At 47.1% G+C, this 12,631-nt stretch overlaps 1 protein-coding gene across 1 annotated transcript; it reads left to right on the top strand.

Annotated features, from left to right (window-relative positions):
- Positions 1 to 6,976: 6,976 nt before the first annotated feature.
- OAZ2 (ornithine decarboxylase antizyme 2) lies at positions 6,977 to 11,409 on the top strand (the record flags this gene model as incomplete). Its single annotated transcript, XM_017885012.1, is given in 5 exon segments — positions 6,977 to 7,120; positions 7,122 to 7,202; positions 8,098 to 8,273; positions 9,812 to 9,897; positions 10,153 to 11,409. Coding segments are annotated over 5 exon segments (618 nt in total), but the record flags the coding sequence as incomplete, so codon positions are not given.
- Between the last annotated feature and the right edge of the window lie 1,222 nt (positions 11,410 to 12,631).

Below are 12,631 nucleotides of genomic sequence, written 5' to 3'. Positions count from 1 at the left end.
AAAAAAAAAAAAAAAAAAAAAAAAAAAGTTATAGACCAGAAATGGAGAAGTAGGCAGGCAAGAATTTTGTCACTTAAAGTGAACAAAACGGGTAATGTCTGGTTAGCAGCAGTAGCGTAAATGCTTTGTATTAGATAAACCTTAAGAAAATTTCTTAGGCCTTTGATACTATATAAACAATGATGTAATTCTATCCTGGGAAGAGGCTGGCACTGTGTGATGACCTTACTCTACAAACTAGATTGAGGTACTAATATGTAAAAGTAAAGTCTTATTTTAAAGCTTGATTACCTAGCTATCCACTCACCTCTGGTAGCATATGTGATTGTGCCTACCTTTGGCATATGTACCAATATTAGCTGTGTGATAAGCAAACCTCAAAGGCACAGATATTCTAGCTACCACTGTAACTGTTTCTTGTGGAGAATCAACCAAAACCCAATTTTGCTTTCAGCCTGTGATTCAGAGTGGTGATGTCATTTTCTTTATAATTGTGCTTAGCAAGAAGACTCCCTGTGGAATGCAGAGCAGCCCTAGTGAAATGACTTACGCCTGGCATCTGCCAGGGGCCCTTTCTCAGATGGAAGGGGCATTGACAGCTGGAAATCAGCCTCTAGGGCCACACTAGACTGGAGGTGGTCATCACCTCCCACCTTTCTTACTTTCTGTTTTGCTAAGTGATGGCATGTCTTTTTGCGTAGGGATTAGTCATCAAAGACATTCCTAGTCTCAGAGTAAAAGCAACCTGTATGAGGGAAGTGAGGGCACCTTTGGGTGTTCTGTGAGACAGGGCCTGAGAAAGAATGGGTCAGAAGAGGTTGAGAGGGGGAAATGAATGTAGAACTGTGTTGGGAATGTGGTTTTCCTATCTTCATTTGATACCAAAAGGTAGCTAATATCAAGGCCATCTGACTTTCTCCGGCAGGTAATAGAAACCAGAGAGAAAGGGTGCAGAATTGAATGAGCGAAGGAGGCCACTGATTCAAGTGAAACATGATCAGAAGTATATTAAGGAGAATTTGAATTCAAATATATTTTAGATGTAGCTAAGTGGAAGTTACTCCCAGAATTACTTTTATATGGAATCTCTTCTCTTTGTACTCTGTACTCTTTCGGTAGCCATCTGTGGGGGATTGGTTTCAGGACCTCCCCCTTATTAGGATCCAAGGGTGGTCAATTCCATTATATAAAATGGTGTAGTATTTACATATAAGCTACATATATCTTCCCATATACTTTAAATTATCTCGATTACTTATAATACATACATAACACAATGTAAATGCTATGTAAATAGTTTTAGTGCTTTTTTATTTGTACTATTTTTTATCTGAGTATTTTTGACCCATGGTTGGTTGAATCCATGAATGTGGAACCTGTGGATATAGAGGACCAACTGTGTGTAAATCAAAACTGACTTAAAGACAGCCGGAAGTGATTTTTTTTTTTTGAGACGGAGTTTTGCTGTGTTGCCAGGCTGGAGTACTGTGGCGCGGTCTCGGCTCACTGCAACCTCTGCCTCCCGTGTTCAAGCGATTCTGCTGCCTCAGCCTCCCAAGTAGCTGGGACTACAGGTGTGCACCACCACGCCCAGCTAATTTTTGTATTTTTAGTAGAGATGGGGTTTCACTGTGTTGACCAGGATGGTCTTGATCTCCTGACTTTGTGATCTGCCCGCCTCTGCCTCCCAAAGTGCTGGAATTACAGGCGTGAGCTACTGCGCCCAGCTGGAAGTGATTCCTTAACAGATGATCCTTTACTTTTATCAAGAGACTTAAGGGTTAATTCTAAATGGTAAGTACCCTAGAGATTTAGAAATAGCATTTGAATTATAAAAATTTTATTTACCATCGTCATTGCCCAGCTATACATCTGCTGCATACACTGCCAATCTGTAGTCAGTGTGTGAAATTGTAACCTGCTAAGGGCATTTCATACAACAGTTTCACAGACACTTTAGAGACAGCAGGATGTGATATGTTAGTAGCACTCATATGTATTCTGAGGAGTGTTTCCAAGGGCATGTCCTATCACTGAGAAAATAAAAGGCACTAACAGATTGACTCTAATGTTCCATCTCTCTTCCGAATTGCCTTGTATGCTGGATACCTGACACGATAGTTTCCAGCATGGTGTATTTTTCTTTTATCTCCTGCAAAGCAGGACCAGCCCAGCTGGATGTTTGGGTTCAGTCTGATACATTTGATTCTCCTTAATCAGCCTGATCTTTTCAGCTTCTGAAAAGGACTTAGCTTTTTTTTTTTTTTTTTTTTTGAGACAGAGTCTCACTCTGTCACCCAGGCTGGAGTGCAGTGGTGCGATCTCAGCTCACTGCAGCCTCCGCCTCCCTGGTTCAAGCATTTCTCCTACCTCAGCCTCCCAAAGTGCTGGGATTACAGGCATGAGCCACCATGCCCAGCCTGTTTCTTAAATCATCCTTTCGGTGGCTGAGATTAAAGCATGCCTGTCCTCAAGTGGTGTGACCAGGAGATGAAGAAGGATTGGAAAAAGCTGAGGGATAGGAGCAGCTTAGAAACAAGATAGGCCGCGCCAGCGGTGCTCAGGCCTGTAATCCAGCCTTGGCAGCGCGGACGGGCGAATCACGAGGTCAGGAGTTCGGAACATCCTGGCTAACACGGTGAAACCCCGTCTACTACTAAAAAAAATTACAAAAGCCCTGCCCGGGCGAGGTGGCTGGCCGCCTGCTCAGTCCCAGCTACTCGGGTAGGCTGAGGCAGGAGAATGGTGCTAAACCCGGGCAGGCGGAGCTTGCAGTGAGCTGAGATCCGGCCGACTGCACTCCACCTCCCGGCGGGCGACAGAGCAAGACTCGTCTCAAAAAAAAAAAAAAAAAAAAAAAAAGAAAGAAGGACTAAACTGAATATGAAACCCAACCTGGTTTGGATCTTAGGATAGGAATACTTGTGTTTAGAAGTCACTGTCTGTTGTGCTTAAATTCTTCCAGGATTCACTATTCCTAATGAGCTTGGTGGTGGATCTTTAATACCATTTGAACACTAAAGCGATTATTAGAAGAGAAGGCCATTACTGGGTAATTTCATGCCCCTTAATGTCTTTAACTACCACATACGTACCCATCCGCCTTCCTTTCTCAATTCAGAAATGACAGTCAGGTTTTTTGGAAGAGAAGCAATTTGCCATTCACAGCAAGTAACTAATAACAGATGCTTTATGTGGACGATGAAGATAATTATTGTCATCTACTGTCTACTAAGCTTATCCCAAACCCCAGCTGTTTCTTTTGGGGAACTGGAACTAGTTCCCAGAGCGGGGGCTTGAAACACCCCTTCACCCCCACTCACACACACACTCGCTTTCCTGCACAGATTTATGGGGGAGGAGCAGAGCCTCCAGGATCCTTGTATGTGAGAGTGGGGAAGTAAATGACATGTTACCATGGCGTAGATATCTTGCATTTATTTGAAGAGGAGAGAGATCAGGAAACCAGAAATATCACAAGCCCCACTGCTAAATATGAGTAGCTTAAAAAAAGAAATATCACAAGCTCATAGATTAGTGCTGGACACAGGGCAGGCCGGCTCCAGGGATTATTTCTAGGAAGACAAAGGGGATTATAGTCTAAAAACAATATCCTCACTTTATTCTCATCGTTTCAGTGAGTTGGCCCCATTGCTTCTGCTGTTTGCAAGTAAAAATTAGCTAAGAATCAAGATGGTAGCTGGAATGCAGGGCAGAGGTTGAATGTAGCTTGCTCATCTAAAGACCATTTGAGGAATAATTCCTTTGGAAGTAGGAGCCTGGCACCAGAATTCTAGAATTGCAAGGGCCTTGGTGATTGATAGGGTTATTTTGTGAACCTAATTAATTCTCCTCGTATACAAGATGATAATCTGTCTATCTCAGAGGGGTTTGCCCCATCTTTGGCTAACTCCACTGACCAATAGAAGCAAATCAGCTTTCTCCAGTGGCCCAGCCCTCCTCATGCCCCTGCAGGAACCTCAGCACAGGCCAGAAGTAGTCATTGGAGAATGAGAAGGGAATCATATGATGTGGTGCATGTGTGTGCATTTGTTTGGGGAAACTCCCCCCCTGCCTCCAACCCTTGTCTTATTTTTTCTAGTCTGGACACTTAACACATTGGAAGGTGGAATCACAATAGCTCATTGTCCCCAGCAGAAAATAACTCCTGTCCTTGAAAACAGTAGCATAGTCCTCTGTTAAACCCTTTCTGTTTTTTTGTTTGTTTGTTTTTGTTTTTTTTGAGACAGAGTTTTGCTTTTGTTGCCCAGGCTGGAGTGCAGTGGTGTGATCTTTGCTCACTGCAACCTCCACCTCCCAGGTTCAAGGGATTCTCCTGCCTCAGCCTCCTTAGTAGCTTGGATTACAGGCACACACCACCACGCCCAGCTAATTTTTGTATTTTCAGTAGAGATGGGGTTTCACCATGTTGGCCAGGCTGGTCTCGAACTCCTGACCTCAGGTGATCCACCCACCTCAGCCTCCCAAACTGCTGAGATTACAGGTGTGAGCCACCACGCCTGGCCATTTTTGTTTTGAGCTGAAGTTTCACTCCATCACCCAGGCTGGAGTGCAGTGGCACAATCTTAGCTCACTGCAGCCTCCGCCTCCCAGGGTCAAGCGATTCTCCTGCGTCAGCCTCCTGAGTAGCTGGGTCTACAGGTGCACACCACCACACCCGGCTAAATTTTTTTTGTGTGTTTTTAGTAGAGATGGGGTTTCACCATATTGGCCAGGCTGCTCTCAAACTCCTGACCTCAAGTGATCCACCCGTCTCAGTCTCCCAAAGTGTTGGGATTACAGGCGTGAGCCACCGCGGCCAGTTCAGCCCTTTCTGTTAACAGCTGTTGGTGAGGCCAAGAGTGGAGGAGGTGAGGATGACCGGAGGTTTTCCAGAGGAGGGAAGAGGTGGATATGTGGTTACAGCCCTAGATTTTTTTTTTTTTTGGAGGAGTCTGGCTCTGTCACCCAGGCTAGAGTGCAGTGGCGCAATCTCGGCTAACTGCAGCCTCCACCTCCTGGGTTCAATAAATTCTTCTGCCTCAGCCTTTTGAATACCTGGGATTACAGGCGCCTGCCACCACACCCAGCTAATTTTTGTAATTTTAGTAGAGATGGGGTTTTGCCATGTTGGCCAGGCTGGTCTTGAACTCCTGAGCTCAAGTGATCCTCCCTCTTTGGCCTCCCAAAGTGCACCCCTAGATAATGACGCTGCTCCTCACCCATGGACACTTTTGTGGGAAATCCATTTCTCAAAGAAATTTCCAAGTATACTTGTAGGCCTCCATTTGAAATCTTTGAGAGAACAGATCCTAGGAGCTGAGCAGTGATGGATTTGGACTTCCATTTTCAGCTGGAGTGCGGATACAGTTCTGCTAATAGGACTGCCCCTTCGGTTACTGTACCATTGCCATGTTAGGTGTGAGTTCAGTTTTGTTGTTCTTCATTTAGGAGAGTCCAAAATTGGCATGCCATGCTATATAAAACAAAGGACAGTGTGAAGAATAGTTACCGCACACCATTTTACAATGGCTTTCAGGGGGAAAAAAGCCCTGATTTACAGCATTTGGAGACTTTTGCAGTGTAAATACTCCTCCTCTGGCCAATTCAAGCTACCAACATGACATCATTAAACACATATTTGGGAAGAGATGTGCACGATTGTGTGAGCTGGCCCCAGCACACCACTGCAGTACCCCCATACGTGTCCACTGCATTCCAGCTGCTCTGAGGCTGATGTGTGGTGGCTGGGGAACAGGCCTGTTGCTGAGTCGTGGTGTGTACACGCACACACAATTTACCTCTTTCTCTGCTTCACTTGGCCCTTGGCCTAGGGAATGAACTACATCTCAGCCTAAGGAACCACTAAATTGGATTCAAAGACCGTTGAGCCCTATTGGGTCCATCCGAAAATCAAGGTGGCCAGTAAGGTGACAGGGAGCTCCTTTAGGAGCCTTTTACCTGCTACAATCTGTCTGATTATTGGATTCTTTACTCAGGTCATAGCATGTATCCTCTCCCAGCACATACCCTGCACCCAGCACATCTGAGTGTCTGTTCTGACCATATCACTATTACCTGACCTCCCACGCTCAGGTCACAAAAGGATGAGCAAAGAAGGGCAAGAAGGCCCCGCATTTGGTGGCATACCAGGGGCAAATCAGATATCACAGTATTCTGTGTACTATTGTGTACCTCTGCTCTGGGAGCTAAATCCCTGGATTTAGTTTTATTCTTAACCGTTAAGGAATTTAGTTAAATGATTTCTCACTCTAGCCGGGTGTGGTGGCTCATGCTTGTAATCCCAGCACTTTGGGAGGTTGAGGCCGGCGGATGACTGGAGGTCAGCAGTTCGAGACCAGCCTGACCAACATGGTGAAACCCCGTCTCTACTAAAAAATACAAAATCAGCCAGGTGTGGTGGCCCATGCCTGTAATCCCAGCTACTTGGGAGGCTGAGGCAGGAGAATCACTTGAGCCTGGGAGGCGGAGGTCGCCGTGAGCCAGGTTTGCGCCAGCTTGGCCCTTTTGAGACTCCTTCCCCATGCCTCTGCAACACGGTGGGTTCCCCCTAAGACAGCAGCATAGTTCAGGAAGCTGAAGCCCACAGGACTGGGGCAGTTGGGGAGCCTTCATAAGCCTTCCCTTGTTTAGAGAGAGCCGGGATGGGTGGGGGTGGGATTTGAGTTATACCTTTACATCTTTGCCGGGCGCCGTGGTTTACTCCTATAGTCCTAGCACTTTGGGAGGCTGAGGTGGCTGGATCACGAGGTCAGGAGTTCGAGACCAGCCTGGCCAACATGGTGAAACCCCATCTCTACTAAAAATACAAAAATTAGCTGGGTGTGGTGGCATGCGCCTGTAGTCCCAGCTCCTCGGGAGGCTGAGGCAGAAGAATTGCTTGAGCTTGGGAGGTAGAGGTTGGAGTGAGCCGAGATCATGCCATTGCACTCCAGTCTGGGCGACAGAGTGAGACTCCGCCTCAAAAAAAAAAAAATCTTCAAGTCTTGGTGTTTACTCTCTCACTCTCTCTGTCTCTTACAGTAGTATTTTGCCTTTGAGTAACTGTCCCCAGCTCCAGTGCTGCAGGCACATTGTTCCAGGGCCTCTGTGGTGCTCCTGATGCCCCTCACCCACTGTCGAAGATCCCCGGTGGGCGAGGGGGCGGCAGGGATCCTTCTCTCTCAGCTCTAATATATAAGGTAAGGAGGACCCTGGGATGGAAGGCTGGGGATGGAGCCTTCTCAGACTCCACTGAACTGCTGCTCAAGGGCGGTAATCATTTTTTGTAGTCCTCTGGCTCTTAGCCTAGGCCAGTGGGGGTACTGTGAAGGACTCTTTCAGCTGAGGCTGTTGCATGGCTTATTGGGAATACTAGAGGAAAGATAACAGCACCATTTGTTGCCTTTTAATCTGCTGTAATTGAGGCCCAGAAGTTAGTTTAGCTTCTCACTAACACTGGGATGGAAGGTTAGCAGGGTAGCTGAATTCTGGGCTTTAGAGATTGTGCCCAAGGGAGGTAACACGGAAGATAACACGGACCCTACAGTCCACTTGGAATCAGACTTTGGCTGACTGGGGCTCTAGCCAAACCCTCACACATATCCTCATTTGTTTTTGATGTTTCCCTTTCTGACAGGCAAGGAAAAGAACATGGTGTTGGGGGAAAGTGTGGGCTTTCGAGTCAGGGAGACCTGGGTTTGAATCTCATCTCTGCCATTCACTGTCTTTGGAGCCTCGGGTCAGTTGCTTCATTATTCTCAGACTTAAAGTGGAGTTGTTAATTACCATCTGAAGTGCTTGTCATGGTGATAAAGGTAATATATGGGACAGCACTTTGTACTTGGCACCTAGTGGACAATTGGTAAATATTTCCCTTCCTACCTTGCTAGCTTTTACTACCATCAACTGGTCCTAGTGCCTGGTAAGTGACAGCTCCTTTTAGCCATCATGACACTCTGCATTTTCAGCATGGCCTCTATCCCACGCTACCCTGAGACTGGCCTAAGGGGACTCCCGGCATTGCCTAGATTAGGGAGTGGATGATATGGCCAGAAGCAGTAGTGACCTGGTCCTCTGCCCTGCTTTCCTTCCCAGGACGAGAAGCTCACTGTGACCCAGGACCTCCCTGTGAATGATGGAAAACCTCACATCGTCCACTTCCAGTATGAGGTCACCGAGGTGAAGGTCTCTTCTTGGGATGCAGTCCTGTCCAGCCAGAGCCTGTTTGTAGAAATCCCAGATGGATTATTAGCTGATGGGAGCAAAGAAGGGTAAAGAGCCAAATGCTGGGGAAGGGAAAGGAGTTCCCATTCCAGAGAAGAGTTTATGTTTACTGCGGGTAACAGAATTGTAGGGGAGTCTATGCCTTCTCCCTTAGCTCTAGACTCCCCAAGCAGATACCGTTTTGTAACAGGTTATTTTTAGCCAGTAAGACAGGCCTGCTCTAGGTTATAATTAAAGCAAATTGTTGGCCGGGCGCGGTGGCTCAAGCCTGTAATCCCAGCACTTTGGGAGGCCGAGACGGGCGGATCACGAGGTCAGGAGATCGAGACCATCCTGGCTAACATGGTGAAACCCCGTCTCTACTAAAAAAATACAAAAAAAAAAAAAAAAAAAAAAAAAAAAAACTAGCCGGGCGACGTGGTGGGCGCCTGTAGTCCCAGCTACTCGGGAGGCTGAGGCAGGAGAATGGCGTAAACCCGGGAGGCGGAGCTTGCAGTGAGCTGAGATCCGGCCACTGCACTCCAGCCCGGGTGACAGAGCGAGACTCCGTCTCAAAAAAAAAAAAAAAAGAAACAGATTGTTATCACATTAACCAAATGCCTGCCGGTTAATCGGTTAATCGCCCCATGGTTCACTCTTCCCAGCAGACACTAAATCCCCCTTTAGCTACACAGTGGTGTAGTTTAAAAGGCCAGGAAACAAAGAGGAGTACTTAGGCCCATTACCACCTTCCTAGACTTCCCCCCTCCCATTCACACCCCACCCAGGAAGCTCAGAGGTAAGTGGGATTTCATTGGATCGGGCAGACTCTCCAAGAGGCCAAGATGTGTAAGAAATGTCCTGGGGACAGAGTTCCTGAGTGGTCCCAGCCTCTTTAGAAAATCCTTTTAGGCTGTGTTAGAGCCCAGAGTGTCCCTGTCAGTGGCAGGTGATCATATCGAACTTGGCAATCTGGCGGACACCTGAAGAACTGGGTTTTCTTTCTAGGCCCCAAACTCTGTCTTGTGAACAACATTACTTAAGATGGGTAGTGTTACTTTCAGATGAAGACCTCCCATTACAGGAAAAGTCAATAACATTTTTCTCAGGTGCTGTGGCTTTTTTTCTGAATTCAAGGCTCTTGAGGTCTTGACATAGGAATCTTCCTCCTGGAGCTTCTGCATTTTTTTTTTTTTTTTTTTTGAGACAGTCTCGCTTTGTTGCCCAGGCTGGAGTGCAGTGGCACAATCTCTGCTCACTGCAAGCTCCGCGTCCTGGGTTCACGCCATTCTCCTGCCTCAGCCTCCAGAGTAGCTGGGACTACAGGCGCCCGCCACCACGCCCAGCTAATTTTTTGTATTTTTAGTCGAGGTGGGGTTTCACTGTGTTAGCCAGGATGGTCTTGATCTCCTGACCTTGTGAGCCGCTCACCTCGGCCTCCCAAAGTGCTGAGATTACAGGCGTGAGCCCCGCCCGGAGCTTCTGCATTTATACTGCTGGTTGTAGGCCTCAGAAAAGCCTTTGGGTTGGTGGGGGTGGGGTGTGAATGGGAGGGAGGTCTAGGAAGGTGGCGATGGGCCTCAGTACTTCTCTTTGCTTCCTGCAGATTGTTAGCACTGCTAGAGTTTGCTGAAGAGAAGATGAAAGTGAACTATGTCTTCATCTGCTTCAGGAAGGGCCGAGAAGACAGAGGTGAGGAGTCAGAGCAGCCTGAGCCTTATAGCCCAGACAGTGGGGCCTGGGGGAGAGAAGGGAGCACCTCCATGATGAGGTGGGACTCTTGAATTTGCCTTTCAAACCCTGGGAAATCATGGCGGGAGGGCAAGTGCCCGAAGGGTTAGTAAAAGCCTAGTGCTTATTTGTTCCATCTTTGGGGTTTTGATTTCAGCCTACCTTCAGCCTACCCTGTGTTTCTCATCAGACTTTTTAACACTCTGTCTTCTGCAGCTCCACTCCTGAAGACCTTCAGCTTCTTGGGCTTTGAGATTGTACGTCCAGGCCATCCCTGTGTCCCCTCTCGGCCAGATGTGATGTTCATGGTTTATCCCCTGGACCAGAACTTGTCCGACGAGGACTAATAGTCATAGAGGATGCTTTGCCCAAGACCAACAGTGGGGGAAGAGGGGAAGTTAGGCAGCCCTGGGACAGACGAGAGGGCTCCTTGCTGTCTAGGGAAGGACACTGAGGGGCTCAGGATGAGGGTTGCCTGTTGTGTTCTCGGAGTTGACTCGTTGAAATTGTTTTCCATAAAGAACAGTATAAACATATTATTCATATGTAATCACCAATAGTAAATGAAGATGTTTATGAACTGGCATTAGAAGCTTTTTAAACTGCGCTGTGTGATGTGTTCTATCTAGCCTAGGGGAGGACATTGCCTAGAGGGGGAGGGACTGTCTGGGTTCAGGGGCATGGCCTGGAGGGCTGGTGGGCAGCACTGTCAGGCTCAGGTTTCCCTGCTGTTGGCTTTCTGTTTTTGGTTATTAAGACTGTGTATTTTCTTTCTTTGCTTCCTGTCACCCCAGGGGCTCCTGAGTATAGGCTTTTCAGTCCCTGGGCAGTGTCCTTGAGTTGTTTTTTGACACTCTTACCTGGGCTTCTCTGTGTGCATTTGTGTCTGGCCTGGAGTAAGCAGGTCAGACCCCTCCTTCTTTACAGCTTAGTGTTATTCTGGCATTTGGTTAAGCTGGCTTAATCTGTTTAATGTTATCAGTACATTTTAAGTAGGGGCATTGAAATTTATTCCCACCACCAGGGCTTTTTAGGGGGATGCCTGGGCCATAAAAACACTAGCCAAACTCTAATTCTCAAATCACTGCCAGGAGTTATTGCTCCTGGCTGCAGGCCCAGGCCCCAAGGTCTCCTTCCTGGGGTCACAAAGAGCAGAGAGGAAGAGGAATATATAGCAACTCAGGGCCTGGGAATTGTGGGGGAATCTGTTCTTAGGGACTGGATGCCTCTGGCTGGCTGAGTATAGCACTAGCTGCCTCCCCACCAGGTTCTGAGTAGTGCCTGAGACCCTGCTCTGCAGGGCCTAGGGTAGCGCTGGGAGTGTAGAAGTGGTCTGCCCTTAACTGTTTTCACTAAACAGATTTTTCTAAGGGGAGAGGAAGTGGGAAGAGATCTAGGTTTGGTGAGGGGGACAGGGATGTCAGGGAGGCAAGTGTGTTGTGTTACTGTGTCAATAAACTGATTTAAAGTTGTGGTTGGTCTATTCTTTATTTCTGAACTAGGACCAACTCCCTACCAAACTGTTTTGAGTCCAGAGCCTAATAGAGGTGTGGTGCGTGCTCCTTGGGAAAAAAAGCTGCAGTGTAGGAGGACAGATAAACTGGCCCAGGTCTCTGGGGCCATATTACACTGTGAAATGCAGGGTTGCTAGGAGTCTGAGACTCACTGCCAGAGCCTCCTGGAGAGACAGATGTGTACACATCAGCTTCATCTAGGAGAGGCTATACCCAAGATCTAATCTGCTCTTAGCGCTTCCTTTTCTATAAAAAGGGGGGAGGTTGGGTCCTGAAACTGGGTTTTGGCACATGGAGCTCCTGACATTCCCATTCCTGAGGTCTTTGAAGGGTGCAGCACACACCTTCCCTATTCTAGTTTTCTCCTTTTGGAGCTCAGTGTCCTAAGGTGTGGTTTCCAGTCCCCCACACAACAGCCTGATGAATAAGCTCTCAGTGGCACCTGGGGGGATGGAATCCTCCTCAGCACAGTTTTTTAAATTTCACAAGGATTTACTAGGACTTTTTTTCTGTTGCTTCTGTTTTGCCAAGTGAAGGGCATGTTCTTCCACCTCCTACATTTTTGCAACTGTCTACTGTTCAGCTGTGGCTCTCACATGGCTCTTTATGGAGCCTGCTTGTGTTTTCACTGTGGGCCAAGTAATTAATCTTGGACTCTTTAACTTGTATTCATTAAAAGNATTCACACGCCTCAGCCTCCCAGAGTGTTGGGATTATAGGCGTGAGCCACTGTGCCTGGCAGGTGTTATTAGAGCAAGTCTGGGACTACAGACATTCAGTGGAAATCAGATGTCCCCCACTGGGCAGGTAATTCCTAAAGGCAGCTGGCAGTTTAGGATGCAGATACTAAACTCAAAACACAAGGAATTTACAAGACAGATGAAAAAGAACCAATACAAAACTCAGTCCCTTACTTTTTCCCAAGAAACCTGCTTGAGATTCTGCTGCCACCTATTGGTGGTTCCTCTTCAATACAGCTAGAGTCAGAAAGGCTAAATTGGAAACCCAGGCACCCAGTGGAAGATTTTCGTTTTCAAAAAAAACTTTTGTTATTGAAGACCACTGACAGGAAAGAAATATGGTACCCAAAAGGCTGCACTACAGTTTAAAAAGCAACTTACAAGGTAGAATATTTTGGGGGTGGGGTGGGAGTGGAGTGTGAAAGGCAAACTAAGTCTAAA

The sequence above is a fragment of the Rhinopithecus bieti genome, unplaced genomic scaffold (assembly GCF_001698545.2).
Source record: "Rhinopithecus bieti isolate Rb0 unplaced genomic scaffold, ASM169854v2 scaffold_13262, whole genome shotgun sequence".
Taxonomy (NCBI): Eukaryota; Metazoa; Chordata; class Mammalia; order Primates; family Cercopithecidae; genus Rhinopithecus; species Rhinopithecus bieti.
The sequence above is the reverse complement of the archived record's forward strand: the minus strand, read 5'-3'. Positions and strand labels throughout refer to the sequence as shown.